Source organism: Xyrauchen texanus, chromosome 28 (genome assembly GCF_025860055.1).
Source record: "Xyrauchen texanus isolate HMW12.3.18 chromosome 28, RBS_HiC_50CHRs, whole genome shotgun sequence".
Taxonomy (NCBI): domain Eukaryota; kingdom Metazoa; phylum Chordata; class Actinopteri; order Cypriniformes; family Catostomidae; genus Xyrauchen; species Xyrauchen texanus.
This window is the reverse complement of record NC_068303.1, coordinates 6647733-6670178: the sequence shown is the minus strand read 5'-3', so window position 1 is coordinate 6670178 and position 22446 is coordinate 6647733. Positions and strand designations below refer to the sequence as shown.

At 39.5% G+C, this 22446-nt stretch overlaps 1 protein-coding gene across 1 annotated transcript; it reads right to left on the bottom strand.

Annotated features, from left to right (window-relative positions):
• Positions 1-1141: 1141 nt before the first annotated feature.
• LOC127622174 (adenylate cyclase type 8-like) lies at positions 1142-12384 on the bottom strand. Its single transcript, XM_052096153.1, has 18 exons — positions 11494-12384; positions 10849-10998; positions 9550-9680; positions 9093-9204; positions 8817-8944; positions 8383-8541; positions 7962-8161; positions 7635-7813; positions 7358-7458; positions 7028-7232; positions 6080-6175; positions 5812-5984; positions 5645-5726; positions 5334-5492; positions 2854-3000; positions 2644-2736; positions 2374-2491; positions 1142-1903 (listed from the first exon to the last, which is right to left on the bottom strand). The coding sequence occupies exons 1-18, from the start codon at positions 12382-12384 to the stop codon at positions 1476-1478; spliced, it is 3552 nt and encodes a 1183-aa protein (XP_051952113.1). The 3' UTR covers positions 1142-1475.
• Between the last annotated feature and the right edge of the window lie 10062 nt (positions 12385-22446).

The following is a 22446-nucleotide window of genomic DNA, read 5'->3' as shown; positions in this document are numbered from 1 at the left end:
GGTCTCAAAGCATGTAATCGACAATAACATTACTTAAAGTGTGGCAAGTTATAGATTAAGTTTCATTAGTCTTAAGATAAACATATGTTATATGTTAAACATATAAAAGTGAATTTTGTATATTTAATGTATATATACTGCTCAGCCACAACATAAAAAACAATTAAAGGTGAAGTGAATAACATTGATTATCTTGTTACAATGACACCTGTCAAAGGGGTGGGATATATTAGGCAGCAAGTGAACAGTCAGTTCTTGAATTTCATGTGTTGGAAGCAGGAAAAATTGTCAAGCGTAAGGATCTGAGTGACTCTGACAAGGGCTAGACGACTGGGTCAGAGTATCTCCAAAACGGCAGTTCTCGTGGTGTATTCCTGGTATGCAGTGGTTACCAAAAGTGGTCCAAGGAAGGACAACCAGTGAGTCAGCGACAGGGCCATGGGTGCCCAAGGCTCATTGATGCACATGGGGAGCAAAGGCTAGCCCGTCTGATCCGATCCCACAGAAGAGCTACTGTAGCACAAATTGCTGAAAATCATAATGCTGGCCATGATAGAAGGGTGTCAGAACACAGTGCGCTGCGTAGCGGCAGACCGGTTATAGTGCCCTTGCTGACCCTTGTCCACTGCCGAAAGTGCCTACAATGAGCACATGAGTGTCAGAGCTGGACCATGGAGCAAAGGAAGAAGGTGGCCTCCAAAGAATCATGTTTTCTTTTCAGTTGTGTGTGCGTTGTTTACCTGGGGAAGAGTTGCAGCAGTATGCACTATGAGAAGACGTCAGGCCACCGGAGGCAGTGTGATGCTCTAGGCAATGTTCTGCTGGGAAACCTTGGTCCTGGCATTCACGTGGATGTTACTTTGACATATACCACCTACCTAACGATTGTTGCAGACCACGTACACCCCTTCGTGGCAATGTTATTACCTGATGGCAGTGACCTATTTCAGCGGGATAATGTGCAAACATTGTTCAGGAGTGGTTTGAGGAACATGACAAAGAGTTCAAAGTGTTGACTCGGATTCGAAATTCCCCAGATCTCAATACGATTGAGCATCTATGGGATGTGATGGACCAACAAGCCTGATACATGGAGGCCACACCTCGCAACTTACAGGATCTGCTGCTAACTTCTTGTTGCCAGATACCACAGGACACCTTAATCACCTTATATCAGAGGTCTTGTGGAGTCCATGCCTCAATGGGTCAGAGCTATTTTTGGTGGCTCGAGGGGAACCTAAACGATATTAGGCAGGTGGTTTTAATGTTGTGGCTGATCGGTGTATATTAATTTTCTGTTTGGATTCTATAGATGTGGGGATTGATTCAGATTGTATTCTATGGACAAGTTCATATAATTACTCTATGAAAACATCGTTTAAATTAACTTTGAGGTATCCTTTTGAAGAAGGCAGTGTTGATGTCTCAACTGAATGTCTATCAGGTCACCATGAACTCAGGCATGATGTTTCACATCATACTTTTAAATGGCTAAAGTTGCTATTTGGCTGGGTGAAACCTCCATTGGCGCCTCTCTGTTTCTCTCTGTGAATGGCCTGCACAAGGCTGAAGACAACAGCAGCTAGAGTGGTCCTCTCATTGCTTCCATTTTTTCTTTTGTTGGAAGTCCCATTGCATGCCATCTGACGCCTTTTGGTGCTAATGAAGTACGTTCGGATGCGCCCCTTCCTCTCACTGACGCCCTTTATAAATATCTCGCCTCGCAACTCTAGCACAAAACCCCACTCTGCCAGAATATTGCGCGTTGTCTCAGGAACCTGAATCCTTCCACTGACCCCAGTACTGTCCATCCGACTTGCCAAGTTCACTGTCATGCCCCAGATATCATACTGGGGTTTGGTGGCACCAATAACCCCAGCAACAACAGGACCATGGGCAATTCCTTGGGGTTACATAGCAGAGAGAAAGAAAAGTCATAAGTATACCAGTAGTCACTACTCATAGTTATTGTTATAAATTAGAGGTTAATATACTTACTTATATTAATGTACACTTACAAATACTTATTTACTTAAGTAGATAGTATATTTAATTTGAGGGAAAGAAGTACAGTCCGTTCAATACATCTTAAGCCTATTTCACATGAATTGTAGCAATGTTCTACAATGCATTGAACATTATGAAACGAAGCATTAATCTACAATGCTACCCCCAGTGCAGTAACGCAACCTTTGGAAGTGAAGCCAAGCGCAGTAAAGATATGTTTGTTAGTTTTGTTGACTGAACAGTTGAGATATAGGCACACAACCGTACATTATTGAATGGACTGTACTTCTATCCTCCATTGCCATGTTTGTGTAAAATTACATTTGGCATCTACTCTCAGTGAGGTCTAAGTAAAAAAGACCTTACCAACGCGGAGCTGGAAATTGTTGGAAGAATGTTTGTTGATCTCTCTCAGGGTCTCCTGCATAGCCAGAGCAAACAGAACCAGCTCACTGAGATGATGCCAGTCATTTACAACACGAGACTGTGAGGTCAAGATAAAAACATAACCAAATGTTAGATATATAGACTGTAAATTCTAAATCATGAACAACTGAATAGTTCAATCAAATGAATAAGCAGGATATTATTTGAATTTACAGTATATGCACTTTAGTTTTTGATAGATTGACTTACCTTTTTATTGGGTGATAGGCCAGAAGCTGCCATGTAGCAGCTGCCAGTGGTTTTGATTTTCTCAATCTCCAAAAAATATGACTCCTCTAAAAGCTTTTTCAGAGAGAACCAGAAACAATAAAGGCATTTATGACTGACAGACATGAAACATAAAACGGTATGATTTTTCACACCAGACAAGACCATGAATGGTTCTGTGGACTGTCCTACCTCATCAAAGTCTGCAATGATCTCGTTGAGCAGTTTTAGACACTCAACTCCCTCATGTTTGATCTCTCTCTGTTCATAGTAGTCATTAAAGCCAGCGATGGAGGCAAACATCACCCCTACATCATCATAGGACTGTGAATACAGCTCCTGGGAAAACACATTAAAGCTGTTGAACTTTTTTTGGTCTTTCTAGTTTTTCAGTGGCGCTTTCTAAGGCAAGCATCAATATTACTATAGCTCATTCTTAGGGTTAGGGATTTGAGCCATCCCCTTAAGGCCCTATATACTTCATATGAAATTGAAGAATGAATGGGTGTGACGTAATTTAGAACAAAATCTAGCCAAAGGTGTTTTTGTGTTAGTTTCGGTAGTTCTTAACAGCTGGCATGGGTGAACATTTAGCAATACTTCTTACCGGCTGCTAAACACTTTCTTACTGCCATTGGTCCGTGTCATCGGTAGGTGTGACGGCAAGGTTTCCTGTTCACAGCTTTAAGTCAATTAAGATCCATCAACATGAACACACTGACGTGCAGTTATGCTACCTTCATGTGCTATCGGGATTATCCTATTTCCCACTTCTGAAGTTGTAATTACGATTATGTCGCTTCGAAGTGCTTTGTTATCAGAAAGAACATGAAACATGGACAACGTCAGTTTCAGTCATACATATTTCTTGAGCAGCTTTTATTTTGACACCATAATACATATTACTCAGCTTGCTGAAGATAATGGAATTTTGGTAAAATACAAGTTATTTTCACAGTTTAAAAATGTACAACATGTATCAAATGGTTGCTGATATACATAAATTAATATGACCAAAATGGCAAGTGCTAACAATTAGCTGTATTTAGAAAAATTTATAAAACCCGTCATTTACTATAGAAACCGTAATTTACTCAGCTATGTTGAAAGTTTACGACTCCTCCCAGCTCAGAAACTCTGGTATTAAAATGATCTCCAAATCGTAATTATGACTTGAGGGGTCGTTCAAGCGCAACGTCCAAGTGGGAAACTCGTATTTATGATAATTCCGATAGCACATGAAGGCAGTATTATTAGCGGGCTGGTGCAAATGTACTTACATCTGTACATTCGATTTCCATGGGCATAGAATCCAGGGTGGATGGGGGGAGGTAACCCCCCAAAAATCTAAACATGCAAGTACACCCCCCCCACCCCACTCCATATTTATACCATGATCAATGGAAACATTTAAATGCTTCATGCTTCATTTCCCTTGTCGATCACGTAGAGACATTTTCCAAGAACATGTCATGCATTTTTAATAAGTTTACAAAGGAATAAAATCTACTTATATTCTAACGCTGCCCATTTACTCTTTTGTTTTATTTGCTGCATAATCTGCGCATATTATGGCTGGATGTAGCATGTTAGTGCATTAGCGTCATTAATTAAGAATGTAAACAAGACAAATTGCACATTTTCTTCTGCATTTATTGCTTTTAATCATAATTGAGTGGTTAAAAAAGCATATTTTAGTAATCTAGTGTGAATTCCTCTAATAGAATGAGGCATGAAGTCATTGATAACACATTTTAATGTCACATAAGTTAAGGTTTTACTGAGCGTCCTAATATTTAAATGTAACGCCTCCCACAGTGGTGTGTTGGGTGTCTGAATGTTCACAAATAGTATACTGTTTGCTTGGCTGTTTTGAACTTCTTTTTACCCCTGAACGAAGAAGAGCTCCTTCGAAAGTATATCAGAGCCTTAACCCTAACTTTGGTGTGTAAATTGTCCCGCACCATTTGTGCTAAAGACATGAATGATACCTGAAATATGGCAGCTTATTTTCTGCATTTTTTTTTAATGGCCTTTTTACTGTGATAGGGAAAGTAGAGAGGTGACAGGAAATGAGAGGAAGAAGAGTGGGAATGGGATCGGGAAAGGACCTCACAAGCCAGGACTCGAACTTGGGTTCGGGGGGTGTGATGCATGATGCATCAGCACCACATGTCATGAGCGCAGCCCGCTAGGTACAATTTACACCAAACAGACAATAAAATGGGAGAAAAAAAAATCCCTTGGGGTGGGCTCTTTTGACTTGGGCCAGTTAGCAACCATCAGAACACCGTAGCAACACACTGGCGGCAAGTTTTGCACATGCAAGTACCACATTTTTCTTCAGAAAATTTACAAATCTAGTTTAGTCCTTATAGTTTATTTCTGATCTTTATCATTAGATATAATTCTGATTCCACACACCCGGCCCCTAATCAGGCTAATCAAGCCTCAGAGAGGGATAAAGGCCGACTGGAGACTGCAGAGGGACAGAGAGAGAGATTTACGGACAGCTGTTCGACACCTGTGTGTGTGTTTGTCTTTTTGGTTGAGTTTATAATTAAAATATTATTTATATCGTCAAGCTGGTTCTCGCCTCCTCCTTTCCATTTATCCCTTTACAAATTCATTATTAGCATAAAAAGCAAAAGTGGCATATGAGTGTAATGTACCTCATCATTTCTGTTCCTCTCTAGGAAGTGACGAGCAACATGTGCAGGCAGGATGTTATGCAGCAGACACTCATTCTGTTCCCTCAAATCTCTCATTTCTTGAACTTCCTGCTGAGCCTGCAGACGCCACAGGAAGTCCAGTCGTGTTGTTGCCTCCCACTGAATCAGAGTGAGATGGTACTAAATAAAAAGAGATCCCAGACTTTCGCAAGGGTTCCTATTCCCTGCCAGATAGACGATTACGATATTACGAGAATAGGATGGTTCAGAGCAATGTTTAGTCAACATTGGGTAATTATAAAAATTCATACCCGTCGACCATTGTAGAACACAGCTATGACAAATATTGCCATCAACAGAATTGAGACTCCCTTCCTTCTGACGTAGTGAGACCTGGTGATTATAAGATGCAAATTAACCTTATATATGAAAGTACTTTTTAAGGCATTTTAAAATTAGATATGACATAAACACTCACCTACTTAACTGTTCCTGCCCTGATTGCTTTACATACAGAATGTGGAAGGACACTTCAATAAAGTATGCATAGACAGTCAACACCAGCAACAGAATACTCAACTTCAACAGTGAGCTCAGCCTCAGGAACACAGCACAGGTCACCATCGAAACCACCCCACTCAGTACGAAGAACTGTATACATTAATGTAATAGGTGTGAAATATAATGACAGGTAGGTGAAGTATTTCAGAGTCATTATATCAGAATTGTTCTAATAGAAGTCATACCTCTGGATAGGAGCAGACAGTTAGTTGCTTCTGGCTGGTCTGATGATCCTTTGTCTCATTGGTTCTTATTTCCCCTGTCTCAGTTTTACACCATATCTGGATGAGCACAAAATGAAGGAATTACAATGGATTGAAAAAAACAATCAATGGTGTGATGAGCATTTTGACATTCTAAACAGCCCATTGTTTACACTTCACCAATCAAACCATTTGAAGTTACTTCTGAGAGGAAAAACAGTGTGAATGTTTTTTTAATAAGTTGAATTGGCAAGTATGTAGTCATTCAGCACACACATTTATCCAAAATTTCTTACAGAAAATGACAGGTACTGCAGCAATCTGGAATAAAATGCCTTGCTCGAGGGCGCAACAGTGATAACTCTTGACTCAAATCTGAAACCTTGTGGTTACAGTTAGCTATATCCTCCATGCCACACTCCCAAAAAATACCTCATATTTTGTTTCAGTTACACTAAGGGTATGGACAAGGGTTGGATCATGGTCCCAAGAGGCTCCTAGGTACACTTTTTGTTTAATCAAGAAATAAGGCAGTATTTTGACTGGAACAGTAGATTCTCATTGAAAACCAGTTAAAGCAGCACACATTCTGATTTGACTGTGGGTCTTGGAGGTCAGTTTGCGCAGAGGACCATGGTCCCAATCTCGAGCCAAACAGCCTAATGTTTTGGAGGTTCCTGGCAGTTCAAGGGGTTCTGGCCCAACTGACCTAGCCCATAAACCAGCACTGATATTGATATCCAAACTTAAAGAACTAATGAGTCGCTTTGGATAAAGCGTCTGCCAAATGCATAAATGTAAATGTAATGTAATGACTAATTAAACAAATTACAAGTACTCTGGTGTGAGCTCTGAACCAGATTTGGCAGAGAAAAGCAAAAACCCATTTTAAAGATGTCTCCAACTCTCCAAAGCCATCCCAAGTCTCACCATGTCACAGGGGGCCATTCCAAAGTTGATGGCTATGGCTGTGACAGTGAGCAAGTTGCGCATAGTGTTGTTCTCATGAATCCAGCAGCAGAACTGCTGAAGGACAACAGGAGAACGTTTGAACTCCTCAGCCAGGACCATCACCAGCGGTAACAGGTATCCCAGCAAGAACAGACTGAACTGAACTGCTGTCCAGTTATACAACCTGCAGGTAGAGGAGATACACTGTGAGGATGGAGACATTTATGACAAGATTAAAACAAAAGCTGTAGTTTGAAGCAGGAATACAGTTTTATTTAGGTTCTGAAAGAGATTGGCTAGACCTTTTACCTGGGCACAGGGATGAGGGCTTGGACTGCCATAAGCAGGAGGAGCATGATGAAGGAGCAGACCAAACTGGTCTTAAACATCTCATCCCTCATCTGTGAGAACTGAGCAAATAGCAAATCAAAAATGTGTTTTTTTGTTTTGCAACAAACACAACAAGCATGATTTAGAACCTCTTAAACTCTTAGATTTAGTGTGGAAACAATGGAAAGATAAAATGTAAGACTTTTATACCTACAGCAAACATAATCTGTCTCTATATCATCAACCCTTTCACTACCTTCTCCTCAATGTTCATGTCCTTAAAAACCAGTGTGGCTGGAGTTATGTGTTCCTGACGCATTTTTTCGCTGCTGCGTAGATCGATGGCATGGTTGATGCGTTTGTTGATCTCCTTAGATCTGGTTGCTGATGAATTAGGAAGTGGGTAAGAGCCATTGGTGAAGGAGGCCAAGATCTGTAAGGTCACCAACGAGTGTTAGACTAACTGTGAGAATCAGACACCATCTTGACAGTGTTTTTTTTAAAAAAAATATATTATTTATATTTTTTTAACCAGAAGAGGGCCATACACAATGAATATCAATGATGTTGCCAAATGGAAGTTCAGCGTTCCAAGGGCAATGGTTTTGCCGGGTTTTTGGAGGTTCCATTTCCACATTGTCTAGGTCCTCTTCCTTGTGGCAGATGAGGAAAGTGTCAATGTTGTGTTTTCGTAGAAACTCATTGCGTTCATATCCACGGCCATCTTCGGTCTCGTAGTTCCCCTCCAGGCAGTTTAGGGTAGCGCGTGAAATATGGATGCGTCTGTAGATAAAGTAGACAGTAATAAGATCAGTGCAGTTCGCTTTAATACTCAAATACAATTTTAATGTAGCATTACAGCGTGTCTATATCATTGGTCCATGCACTGCTCCAGTCAGCCTCTCTAGAGTCTTATGTGTGATCACAATCTTTTTTAATGCAGTGAATTCAGTCTTCATATTTTCATTCAGCTGTGGTAAAATGCCTGTAGTCTTGTTACACACCCAGGAATACCTCCAGCTTCAAGCATGTTGGCAATGCCTACATCCCAGGACCAAACGTCAAACTGCCATTTCTGTAGGCCCAGAACCCCACACAGAACAGTGCCAGAGTGGATCCCAATCCGCATGTCCATGTCACAGTTTAGTTGCTTTCTTACAGATCTAAAAATATACATATAGAAATGTGGGATCACTGACTGTACAATCAAGCTCAGAGGAATAGTAAACAAATATTAGCTTAAGAAACTTATATATGCAGAGTCAATAATTCAGCTTTTCCAGAAATAGGTAACCAAAAATTATGTTCACTAGATCCATTGTTGCATTTGTTCATGTGAGATACACCTGTAGGCTCTAAAGCAGGAAATGTTTAGAATATTTAGGTTTACATCAGTTGAAAAAACAGAGCACACACTGGGAATGATACTGCATTGTACCGTATGGTGCAGATCATGGCTAGTCCCATTTCCACACAGTAGCGAGCATGTGCCCTCTGAGGCTCTGGTACTCCAGACACACAGTAGTAACAGTCCCCTAAGATCTTTATTCTCATGCAGTGATGCTCCTGGAAAGACATACACTTAGATTAGTTGAAGAAGTCATAGATAAGTTTAAAATACACTGTGGTGTTTAACAATGATTAGAAATTATATTTTGTTAGCTAAAGCCTCAATTGAAACAGTATGTTGCTTTAATCTTTAAAGTAAGCTCACCTCAGCTAGCCGGTCAAAACGTCCAAAAAGCTCATTGAGTAATCGCACTAACTCCTGAGCGGACATGTTCATGGATAACAGGGTGAAGCCCTTTATGTCAGCAAAGAGGATACTGGGAAAGAAAGATCATAATAAAGGTAGAAAAGTGACAAGAGTGAGATTTGAAAATTGTTTATCATATTGAAAATAAAAGGTTATTATTTCCAGCAGATCTTCTCATTTACAACCACAACAATTAACAATGAATAACAAATGTTTCCATATGGACCAAGATGCACAACTAGGTAGTGACACCATAGATATTCATTCTTAGGGTGGTCCGATTGGTTTTGCTTTTGAAAACCAAAAGACCTTACCTAGAATGTTTTTTAATCAGGACTTCTGATTCGGCCGATTTAATTAATATTTTGCAAAATAACTGTTACTGAAACATGCCCTGTTAGAGGCTAAAAAATACCTGACATCTTTGTACTGATGGATATATATTTTGTGAAATTGCTGTGGAATAAGCTCATCATCCATAGAAGTCATATCAGCAATCATCTCCAAGGCAACAAAGCGAGGAAGTATAGACAGTACCAAACGCTCCTGAGGAGGGGGAAAAAGGTTGACCTTAGAGATACTGCACAAACAAACACAATTGTTGTACCTCTGCATTCTAGATATAGGCCCGTATTCACAAATATTTTCATCTTACCAGTTTTTCAAAGAGTTCTTAGCTAACAGTTTCTGCGCAAAACTTGTTAAAAAAACTACTTAGAGCAAGCTTTATTATGGAAATCTACCGGTAAGTGTATAAGGCTGTGTTGACCTTGTTGCTATGGATGTTGTCACATTCAATGAATGCACTCAAATTGCCCAAAGTGATTGGTAGACAGGGAACTGCTATTTGTTGGCAAATTCACTATAGTCAAACATCAGGCAGTGTTTATAATTAAATTTATTTATAGACCATTTTTTAAAAAGACAACAAGCATAAAATAGCTATGAATATTAAAGAACCCACACCAATAAAAAAAGACAAAGGAGGGTTGTTGCTTCCTGTTGGAAACACATAATTAAAGTGAAATTTAGAGGCGGCATCTCCATTAACATAAAAGGGAAGCATGGGAACAAATATGTTTCCACATCAGTGTGGCATTTCCTTTGATTATGCAAAATATCGTAAAGTGTGAAAAACGGTGGTACTTTCTTCAGTCTTAGTCAAGAGTAGACATTGCAGATTTTAAGGGACAAACATCTGCCACTGGCAAACATCTGCCAGCATCTTGGTGGCTGTGGTGTCTCAGTGGTTGAGGCTCAGGGTTACTGACCAGAAGCTCAGGGGTTCAAGCCCCAGCACCACCAAGATGCCACTGTTGGGCCCTTGAGCAAGGCCCTTAACTCCAGGTTGCTCCGGGGGGATTGTCCCTGTAATAAGTGCACTGTAAGTCGCTTTGGATAAAAGCGTCTGCCAAATGCATAAATGTAAATGCCACAGGTAATTGGTTAATTCATTCAGTGTAATTGTGATCATTCACCACAAATAAATGTAACCTATTTATACAAAATAAATATAGATTTATCCCAAACTTAACCCCAAATATTAGGCTAGGTTCTGTTAATATATATTTCAAAACATTTATCTTCAGTGTAATTGGAGTGTTTCTGTTCATGGGACCTTAAGATATTTTGTAAACACGGAACCTGTTCTTCCAGTTCTGTATAGGAGAAAGTGGATTTTCAGTAGAACATATAGATTTTTAATCCTCCTTGCCTGTCTCTGGTTTTCTGTTTCCAGTCTCATGCGTCCTTCGATGCAGCGGCGTGTCTCCAGAAAGGCTTGTCTTTGGGATCTGTCGGTCAGGTAATGGACAAATAGACCCGCCACATTCATGCTTATGTATAGTAAAGCCTTGGCAAGAATCTAAAAATGGATCAACGAAGCCATTGAGGACATGTCTATGAATATGACACTGGCACTGATACAAGACACAATAAGCAAAGGCAATCAATGTTACTGGAAGGACTATTACCAGATGGACATTATGTTCTTTTGGGTGAGCTAAAAAATAGTGAAGTATAAAAATAGTAAATAGAGAAATCTACAATAGGGTGATACATTTGAAATGTTGCTGAGGCAGTTGACATGGAAGGGTTGGGAACCTTAATTGTTTGGAAATTTTGTTGCAGAAGAGCTCACAAAACAAATATATGTAATGGGCCATTGCTTAGTATTTTCTGCCAACAAGTGGTGAAAACAGGTGAGACAAAACTACCAATTTATCCATCCATCCATCCATCACCATGTACTTTTTCATCAACCCATCCATCCATAGGTCCATCCATCCATCCATCCATCAATTCTTTCATCCATCACAATGTACTCCATCATTTACCCATTAATTCATGTCATCCCTACCTTTCTCAGCAATCCCACTTCACTGAAGTGACGTATAATCTCAAAAATTAGGTGTAGTGTGGAGGTGAGTGTGCCAGCTCCAATGGCCCAGAGCAGTGGCAGTGGCAGCAGAGTGTACGTGGCAAATAGAGTGAACAGAACATACCAGGATTGGTCTTTTTCCAGCCCGTATGCCAGTCCACCCAATATCTGAGCAGTCTGTGACAGCCAGCTAGCCATGCCAGCATAATGCAACCATCTTGGTGAATGTGAGCGCTTACAGGTGAGTACCAAAACACACAGGGCAACTTCACAGGCCATGAAGAACCCAGTGAACCAGCCCAGCAGTGTGTCTGAACCCTCTTGAGCCAGGGCCAGGTAGAGCAAAAGTAGGTGCAGTTTGGCAGCTGCATTGATGATGTTGGTGACAACTAAAGAGGTTCTTCTAGTGTGTGAGGAATGGCGCTGGTAGAGTTTCTCAAGGTCTCGGGATTTGAAAGTGTGTCTCAATGTTGGCACATACACCCCATGGATGGTGTGGCCCCAGTGCACAAAAAAGTCAGCATCACTAACATATTGTGTAGCTGTTCTGGTTTGCAAAGTCGAGGAGCTGCTACGCTCCCCAAAAAAGGATGGATGAACTCTCGCAGCTGAGGAACGTCGTTTTGTCATGCCCCGTGATGCTTTGCTGCATATCTGTTGGTTGATTTCCTCAATATAGGCATCAGTGACGTAAATCTTCCGGGCTGGCTCCACACCAAGCTGCTCCCTTGTCTCACGCTGGCCGATGATGTGTTTGACAGCGTTCTGCCACAGCAGCTGTTTGCGACGCATGCCTGGCGACATTGGAGTGTTTATGCAGGATGGAGGCTGCATCTTGTGGACTTCAGTCGTGTTGTTGAACGTTACCATGGTAGCCACAGCCTTGTCTTGTCACTGTTATCCATAAAATAGGGACAGAGTGGCTCTCCCTTCTGGCGAGGAGTTTAGACAGGCCATAAGGGTCATCTACATCTGAAAACAGATAAATGACACATCTTACTATTTTCTCTGCAACTGATTTACTAAAGTACTGTGGCCAAAAAAGAGTTTTGTCAAAGTTACACTGAATATTTATGGGTTTTATTGAATTAGATAACATATCAAACCAAGTGGTAGTTTCATGTGGCATAAAATAAAATAACTTACTGTATAACCAACTTGTCCTAAAGTCAGTTTGGCTATTTTCAGAATAGCATACAACCACACCTTTCTTTCTTTTTCTGTAGTATCTTGACATTATAAAAAATTCTAAAAAGATTTTTCATTATCTACAAAAACTGCCATAAACATTTCAGTAACAAATATATGAAGAAACAAATGCCAATGGAGTAAGAACACTACATGTAATAAAAATATTCATATATTTAATATAAGTTTTCATATCTTGTGCAAAAAGTCAATTTTCTGATACCGATTAAGAAAATTATTATTTGATGACCAGGTGTCCAAATACCCTTTGTCATAAAGGGGTCATGCCATGAGTAATCTAATTTTCCTTGATATTTTAACATATAAGGAGGTATTTCTACTATAAAATTACATTGTAAATTTCAGAACTAGTGTCCTTACTATTCCTAAAAACCAACGGGGACCCATCTGGACTATTTAAAATTATTTGTGCATTTAAATATGACCAGACAGACGTCTTTTACCGCTTGATACATATCTTGGACAGCTTTTAAAAGACGAAGTGTCAAGTTACAACTCTGAAGAGGAGAAACCATTCTGTCTTTCAGATGCTGCCTCTTGCTGCTTTGAGCACAAATGCATTATGATCATTAATTGTGGATGTGTTTTCAGCATATATCAGCATGAATTGCATGTTTTTCTGCAATCAGCGTGGATTATTTGTGACGGAACTGCTATTGAAGGATGGGGCAGTTAAAAACACTTGGACATTATGCAAAACAGTACATAAACAGTTTCATTCATGAATATTTCAAATGTCATGACTCATGACTGTTTGATAGATTAAGGTGCTGACATCCTATTTACACCGGGCGCGTCCGTTGACGCGACACAACATCTTGATGCTGTCTACATCGGGCGTGTAGACAGAAACAAATTTTTGTTGTTGGACATCTGTTTACTGTTAGCACAATGTGACGTGCCGCAACAGACACTTCCATGATAGACAGCATCATTGATTATAATAGGTTCTATTGCTTTTGATGAGACAAAACTCTCACGTCCGGTGTAGACAGGGTGTGAGTGAAGTGCTTGAGATTAACTGTTTAATATATTCAGATGCAATGTGTTGGATGTGCGTTATGTGTAAACATAGTTTTATATTATTGTGGAGTTTGTTCATTCTCTTCAGACTGAGTTTCAAATATGGCTGATTTCGAGGGGCTGAATGCTGTTAGCCAATTATAACAGTGGCCAGAGGGCCAGAGTCAGGGTGGAAATGATCATATATTACTAAATTATGACTGTTTTAAATATAAATTATAAAAAAAAACATTATTAACATTATCAGTGGACCTCAGGGAAGATAATAAAACTATATAAAACAGAGCATTTCATGACCACTTTAATTTTAAAGAGTTTATCTACTACATAATTTAAAAGATAAAAAACTTGTGTGCTGTGTTATCCAGTGCAATGAACTTCATACATTTATACATGCAAGTTCAAATACTGTAAATTGCTGCACAAGAACACACAGGTAAGCTTTTTTTGTTTAAATCTTGTTTCATAAATCATAAATGTAAAGCCTTAATTTATTTCTTTATATGCTTGGTCTGTATTTTACAATAAAGCAATTACATTTTTTTCTAAAAAGAATCGGTACATATACTTCATTTGTCTGGTCTTTTAAAATGTACTTATTATTATTATTATTAAATTTCTATTGTATAGGCCTACATATTCTTTATAATATACTTTATAATGCGGTATGCTGGTATGAGACATTTTACTGCATTGTTGACACCATAAGACAGAACTGTGAAGACCTGTGATGTCATTGTGTGCCCTGAAACAGGCTGCCAGATTTAGCACCCTAATACTGTTAGCTGCTATAAACAATCCCATTCTGTGTGGCTCTTTCCCACCTTACCCAACCCAACCCACACCTGCAATAACAACTTAAATCAGCTCTTTCGTAAAAGGCATAGTTCAGTTTACAGCTTGGAACTGTACATAGCAACTGTAAACAGAGGCTGTCAATGTAATAGAGCTTTAATCCAATATTTACTGTACAGTACACTGCGATACATAATTTGTTTCCGCTGTCTGCTTTGTGATAAAACTGGATAATAAATTTGGATATACTACACAACTGCTTGTATGCATTTTAATGCAGTCATTTATATATTTACATTAATAAAGAAACTACTACTAGCTGTAAAATATTGTAACCTACACATTAGGTTAAAAAAGTTGATGTATTTTATCTTGGAGAGTAGTAGTTCACATACTTAGCACTCTAACAGAATGAAATAAAACATAAAAAAAAATCATATATAAAATCTGTTTACCTGTAAGATAACAAACTTTCCAACACGTTTGTTTTACATGCTTCTCTTGAGAAATCCACCTGTTCAGTTCCATTAAGGATCCCTTCTCTTGATGTTCTGCATTCTACCTGCTGTTAACCACATCACTCTTCTCAAATCGCAAGTAAAGCAAAATGAAGAAAAAAATATATCAGCAATCTACATTCCACCTTGGTGAAGGTACATTCATTTCATTAGAAAGAAGTATGTGTTTTTCTGATTCATTGAGCTGAGAAGCATGCAACAGTTTGGCTGGCAGAAAGCACAAGTCGCCCAAATAGGATTACTTACGCAGCACTGATGCCCTGGCTCCTAAAAGCATTCATCACTGATGTCACATGATGCTGACAGGAGATGGCTTGAGCCCTCCAGGGTCAAGGGTCCCTGGCCTGCAGTAGCTTAACAATACTACTGGAAGATTTCTGTCAAGAGATATTTGCTCCTTGCAGTCTTCTGTGAGAAAACATATATAAATATTAAGTAAATAATGATCACAAATTATTCATATGTAAAGAGTAAAAGATAAAGTACTTTAGTTGAAAATCCATATAAAATGGCACATGTAATTTCAGCATTAAATTAATTATTATTTTTTTTTATAAATTAAATAGGAGCTTGGCAGAGGAGCAAAGGAAGATAGCAAAAGATAGAAAGTGATTGGCTGAACTGAGCTGGGTAGGTCAGTAGAATGAGGTGATGTTGACTACAGTATAAGCTGGATAAAGTGCTTCAGACTGAATTTACTGATTGTGCACAATGCGCAAGCCCTGCAAATGCAAATCAGGCAAACTAAAATCCAAAACCAATTAGAGTAACCATTGCAGTACATGGTATTATCAGATGAATGGTACATACCACATTCATGAACTATGATATTTACACGGTACGTGTTAAAAAAAACATGGTATAGCAAGAGTATTTTCTTCTGTCTTTTTTGTTGATTACTAAAGAAATGTGAAAATATATAATTGAAATTCATAATTAAATGAAGGGGTTATCTATAATTATAATCCTAACATTTTCATTATTTATGTGTGAAAATGCTGGCACAACAATGCTATGGTTTTATTAGTAGTTGCTGAAGATTTCTGAGTGTTTAAGTGCAATGCTAATTTGCAGGGCTAGGGTGTTCTGGGTGTTTGCGTATACTGACCCAAATCAAGAGGGAGCAATGCCAAGTCTCTATGATATTCTGGCCCCTAGTTATAGCTTGTGCCCCTACTTGAATGTAAGTCTATGGGATTTATTTTTTTTTTTTTCGCAAATTCAATTTGTCCACCAGAAGACACACGCATCCTGTTAGAAAAGTAATAGCACACATAGATTTGAAGTTGCATTGTTGTCCGCAACATAAACCGTTCGAGACAATTAAAGCAGCACTAATGAAGCCCCACAAGAAGAAATAGCAGACATATATTTTGCCGATTTCAGTAAGATAAATAGGGTTTTGTTTAAGACACATTTAATATGTTAAGCATATGGTAACCATGGGTGAAAGAACATGTAAATACTGTAATAGTTATTACAATTACAGAGCCATAATCAAAATCATAGTAAATATGAAATCACATCCATAGAACTGGAAGTGAATTTTCATTATTGAGAGAGGATGAGAGTTTGCAATGGACTGATGTAGATGGTGGGCTCTGGAGGGACTTAATCAGCATTAGCAACTGTTGCTTGGCTCTAATGGGATTCCCAGCACACACTAATCAGTTAACAAACACACACACACACACACACACACACATTCAATCTAGCCCTCCTTAAACAGCAACAGATCCATCCTAAGCCCTATACAGGCATCAAGACACCTGGCTAAAGCTTCAACATGCAACAACTGCTATTTTTGAATCTAGCCAAACCCTAGCTGTGTTAAACTTAGCGGTAAATGTTTTAGTGCATTTGGAGGTCAGACCAGGTGAGTTTTGGTGGAGTTTTAGGTTGCCACTTGCCAGAAATTTACTGTATAAAATACAGTGGCAAGGTTCTGGGTAATATGGGATGGCATTTTATGATTGTTTGCTGTTAATATATTGTTCTGTTCCAACTTAAATGATACAAATCAGCTTTATACTTTAAATGACTGATAACCAATATAAATCAACGTTTGGTGATAAAAGAGGACACATTATGATTTAAAGAACCCACTGTAACACACTTCATTCGGGCAACGGAGGTGTCAGGCGAGAGCGAAGCAGGATTGTGGTCAGTTGTACTATTTATTCGCATACAGTCGACGGTAACCGTCAAAAACTCAAAATAAGACACATATACAAAGTAAGGCTTCAGGGGTCTCTCTCCCTCTCTGGGCACTCAGCGCTCCTCTTACGTCTCGCTCCGCATCACTATAGCAAGACACAGGTGTTAGGGTTAATTAGAAACCAGGTGACAAGCCTTACCGCTCTCTCTCTCTCTCTCTCTCTCGCAGACCGACACATGACCACGTCCCCACGCCACATGCCCCCACCGCTGACTCAGGCCGGGGCAACATCAGACCAACAAATCAGGCTCCAAACAAACCGAACGGAAGTGTCACAAACTGGTGTAATCCGAACGGTGTGGAAAAAGCTGTTTTTTTCTCGGAACATTGGAGTTAAAGGGCCAGTGTTGCCAACTATTTTCAACGAAAAGTAGCTAAATGTCGCCAGATGACGTCATCGCGTCGTATTTGCATTCTGCCTAATTTGTCGGTACTGTAGCCTACTTCAGTTTATAATAACGGTTATCTCCCCTAAACCGTACTCATACTGTTTTTATACAAGTATATAGCCGAATGTCCAGTAAAACGGTTCTCAATTACATATTTTCTGTTAGACAACGGAAAGGAACTTAGCTAACGTTACATGTTTATGAGTTTGAAGAAGGTTTATTGTTGTGTTTGGATAAGTAAAATGTATAGTCTGTAAATATACGATCTGAAGTCGGAGAGTTCAGAAACCGAACCGGAATGAACTAAAACTCTGATTAGTAGTGAATATAAGCGCATGCCAAGAAAAAACGGTCAAATTAAATGTTTTGAATTAAAACAAATGAGAAGGCAGCTGCTATGTGATCACTGATTGGTTCCTGCTAACACAGCATGCACATGCGCAGCTCATTCATGTCTATGTCCGCTGGCGTGCAGTCAACGGAATGTGCTGCTCCTCTCAGCCGCTCACTGAACAGAGCAGACGCAGCGGGGAAGTATCACGCTTGCAGTACTGGCGATATTTGGAAAGTTGCTAAGGTTTGTCCAAAAAGTCGCTAGATTTGTCGGTAGTTGCTTTTTTGAAAAAATGTCGCTAAAGGGGTCTGAAAAGTCGCTAAAAATAGCGACAAATTCGCTAAGTTGGCAACAATGAAGGGATCTGCCAATACCCCTTTGTTAATTCCAGCATCGAGTAAAATTGAGCCACGCCCAACCGATCGAGTAACTCACCAATTCGCGGCATTGGATAAGCGTCCAATTTGGACACCGCGTTCACTTTCCGGTAGTCAGCACAGAAATGGACCGAGCCGTCGCTCTTCGGTACCAGAACTACCGGGCTGGCCCAATTGCTGTGCGACTCTTTTATTACGGCCATTTCGAGCATTGCCTCTAATTCTTCCCTAACAACTTTTTTCTTGTGCTCATGAAGACAATAGGGACGGCTACGAACCACCACACCCGGGATGGTCTCGATATGGGGTTCTATGAGATTAGTGCGACCGGGCAGGGGAGAAAATATGTCTGCAAACTCCGCTTGCAATCTCACAACATCTGTCAGCTGCGACAGTGAGAGGTGGTCTCCGCAAGGGACCGGGGTGAATGAATTTGATTTGGGAGATACCTCCGGCCCGAGCTCCGCCCTCTCCAGAAGCACCGTCGCCAAGGCTACAGGTACCGCCTCCCTCCAGGGTCTGAGGTGGTTGAGGTGGTATGTTTGACGTGACCCTCTCCTATCCGTACGCTTAACCTCATAATCGAGATCTCCAACTCATCGTGTGACCTCAAAGGGTCCTTGCCACTTGGCGAGTAATTTGGAGCTCAAAGTGGGCAGCAATACAAGCACTTTATCTCCCTGTGCGAATTCCCGTAGTCGAGTGCCCCTGTCATACAGTCGGCATTGGCGTTCTTGTGCTTGGAGCAAATTCTCCTGTGTTACCCGTCCCAAAGTGTGGAGTTTTGCTCAAAGGTCAAGAACGTATTGAATTATTAGAGTTTTTACTATCCGAAGGTCCTTCCTCCCAAGCTTCCTGTATGACGTCAAGCATGCCCCGTGGCCGGCGTCCATACAGTAGCTCAAACGGGGAAAAGCCGGTGGAGGCTTGCGGGACCTCTCGAACTGCAAACAGCAGGGGTTCGAGCCACTTATCCCAGTTTTTAGCATCTTCGTGTACGAACTTATGAATCGTGTTTTTTAAGGTCTTATTAAATCGTTCGACCAGTCCGTCGGTTTGCGGGTGGTAGACGCTGGTGCTAATCGACTTAATGCCTAATAATTCATATAATTCGCGAAGTGTACATGATATGAATGTTGTGCCTTGATCCCTCCGGGGTCCGACCGACCTATTGCTGTATGGCCTTTTTGAGGTGATTATAATCCACGAGGCTGGCGGCGGGGAGTTGTTGTGCCGCCAGCTGCGCCTCCCCGGAAAGCAGGGGCAATAGACGGGCCACCCACTGATCAGAAGGCCACCTCCATACCTCCGCAGTTTTCTTGAACAGGTCGAGGAAGGCCTCCGGATCGTTGCTTGGCCCCATTTTCTCAAGGGCCAGTGGTGGGACAGGCTCCGAGGAGGTCGCAGCGCCAGCCCCCTCCCTGGCGATCAGGCGTCGCAGCGCCTGCCGGTCCTCCGCTTGTGCCTGGAGCAGGGCTTGGAAGCCTTGTTCTTGCTCCCGGCGAACTTCCAAGAGGGCATGGTTTTGCGCCTGCTGGATGTTGGTGAGGGTGTTTAAGACTTCGACTTCATCCCGACGCCACACCCACATTATGATGTAAAGTGCCGGAGTGGTGGTGGCGTAGTGGGCTAATGCACACAACTGTTAATCAGAAGGTCGTTGGTTCGATCCCCACAGCCACCACCATTGTGTCCTTGAGCAAGACACTTAACTCCAGGTTGCTCTGGGGGGATTGTCCCTGTAATAAGTGCACTGTAAGTCGCTTTGGATAAAAGCGTCTGCCAAAATACATAAATGTAAATGTAAAGTTAAAAAGTGACCTTTCTGTGTTCTTCAGTCATATGCTGGGGGATTGTACAGTTAAAATGGCTTTATTCTACAGTATAACATATAAAGAGGGCTCTAGAGGAGAAACTATATGAAAACGTGCTCCATCATCAGCACATAAATTGTCTCCAACTTTATATGTTGTGAATAATAAGAATCCTTATTCCTGTTGAACTATATATAGTATACAAAACCCTTCATCTGGTTAATATGTAGGCTATTAAAAGCTTATCCACTTAACTATAGAGCACTGTAAAGGAGCCAAGTCTCCGTCATTTCAAAATAAGAATCCCCAGTCCTTTTTTATATTTAAAAGTCCCACATTATGGACCAAATCTGATTTTTTTTTTCTGGTTAAAGTTAGACATTTTTCTGGTTTCTGTATAAAACTAAAGACAGGAAAGACTAAGAAACTTTATATAATTATACATTTTCTTCTTACATTCTATAAATACATTTGAAAAACTATTGGCCGATTCATCGTTATCAGCCTTTTCCACCACCTTAGTTATTGTATTGGCAAAATCCATTATTGGTCGACCTCTAAGGGCATGACACTAAAAGAACACAATAAACATTAACTAAGCTATATAGAATTTAACTTAAAACACTCCAATGTACATAACAAAAAGTTTACAGTTAATTACATGTATTTTCTTATTAAATATAATAACTAAAATAGAAAATAGACTAGATTAGAGTGTTCTAAGGGCATAGCAAGGAAATTACTTTTGGGTGGGCCTCAATAAAAGTCGAGTTTTCGCCCCAAATTTTTTTAACCAAATTTTCCTTAACAACAGAGAAAGCAGTGCATTCAAACAATTCTTTCACACTTTCAGAAATCAGAATTTTTATTTTTTAACTATTTTATAAATATATATTTGAAGTCAAAGAATAATCTCTAATATTCTGGGTGGGCCTGGGTCAAATTTGTGTGGGCCCAAATCCTTGGCTACGCCACTGGTGTGTTCCACTGACATGTCCGTTGAAACATGGCATGCACTGTATCATGTTTTCAAAGGTGTAATGGCCCAATACCTCTCACTGTACATCAACAGAGTACATGAATCTTGGACACAGTTGAGTGGTTTGCTATGTACAGGAATATACTGTAGAAAGAAGATAACAGATTAAAGCAGCCAAGAGGTTAAACAGGGTCAGTGGGGATTAAGGTAAAGGAGAGTATTAGCTCTGCTGCCTGTACACCATTCTTAAACAGTCACTCTGCCAGGGCAATCGCTGATAATGGTACTTTTAGGCTATCACTGATTATGGTACTTTTAAAATGTTATTATTTTATGTAATTTAATGGAATTGTAGAAAATTATCACAAGTCTAAACTCTAGCTTTTATACATAGCAAAAAACACACTAGTCTGGTGAGCTAAAGAAATTATATGAATTATATCTATTTAATTTAATTATACATTTCTATCACTATCAACTAAATAGAAAGTAGGGCCTAAGAACCTTTTAAAAAGTATGCTTTGGAAATACAACCTGCTTGGTCTTGAGCAGCTACTGAGATGTACAATCAAATGGTCAAATTTAGGATAAAAATTATTGTATTTCTAGTCAACCCTCACCTAGATGGAACATATGCTGCCATCATGTGGTTGTATGAGCTGTGCTGTGTACACATAATCACTGCTCTGGCTCGCATGTAGAGTTTTGCAACAGCAACTGTTGTTTCTATGGACTTGATAGACTTTCCCATGGACTCCTGAATCTAAAGCTAATTTTTTTTTAGAAAAACAATTGGGTGTTTGTAGAAAATTTTGGCAAAAATGAGTCACCTTCAGGGACAGATATAAATTTCTACAAACAACAAAAACAACATTTTATTATTAGTAGTAGTGTTAATAATAATACAAATAATTATTATTATTATTAACAGTAATAATGATTATTAGTATTTTTATACCGATTATTGTTATTGTATAACAATAACAGTAATTATTAGTAATAGCTGTAATTTTAGTTTCTTATTGATATTATTATTATAAATAATAATAATAATAATAATTCACAATATTATACACTTATACATTTCATATTAACATTCATATAATTAATTCACAACATTATTTAGAAGTTAAAATTAATTAAATTAAAATCATACTAAATATTATTATTATTTTTATTATTAATACTACTACTACCACTACCGCTACTACTACCACCACTACTGCTACTACTAATAATAATTTTGTTGTTTGTAGAAATATATACTGTATATTTC

Coding starts and splice junctions, on each gene's coding strand:
- LOC127622174 (XM_052096153.1), bottom strand. CDS start 12,384: ATGGTAACGTTCAACAACACGACTGAAGTCCACAAGATGCAGCCTCCA. Junction 8,542..8,816: donor GCCATGATCTGCACCATACG/GTACAATGCAGT, acceptor GTATATTTTTAG/ATCTGTAAGAAAGCAACTAA. Junction 7,233..7,357: donor GCCCTCATCCCTGTGCCCAG/GTAAAAGGTCTA, acceptor CTCTACCTGCAG/GTTGTATAACTGGACAGCAG.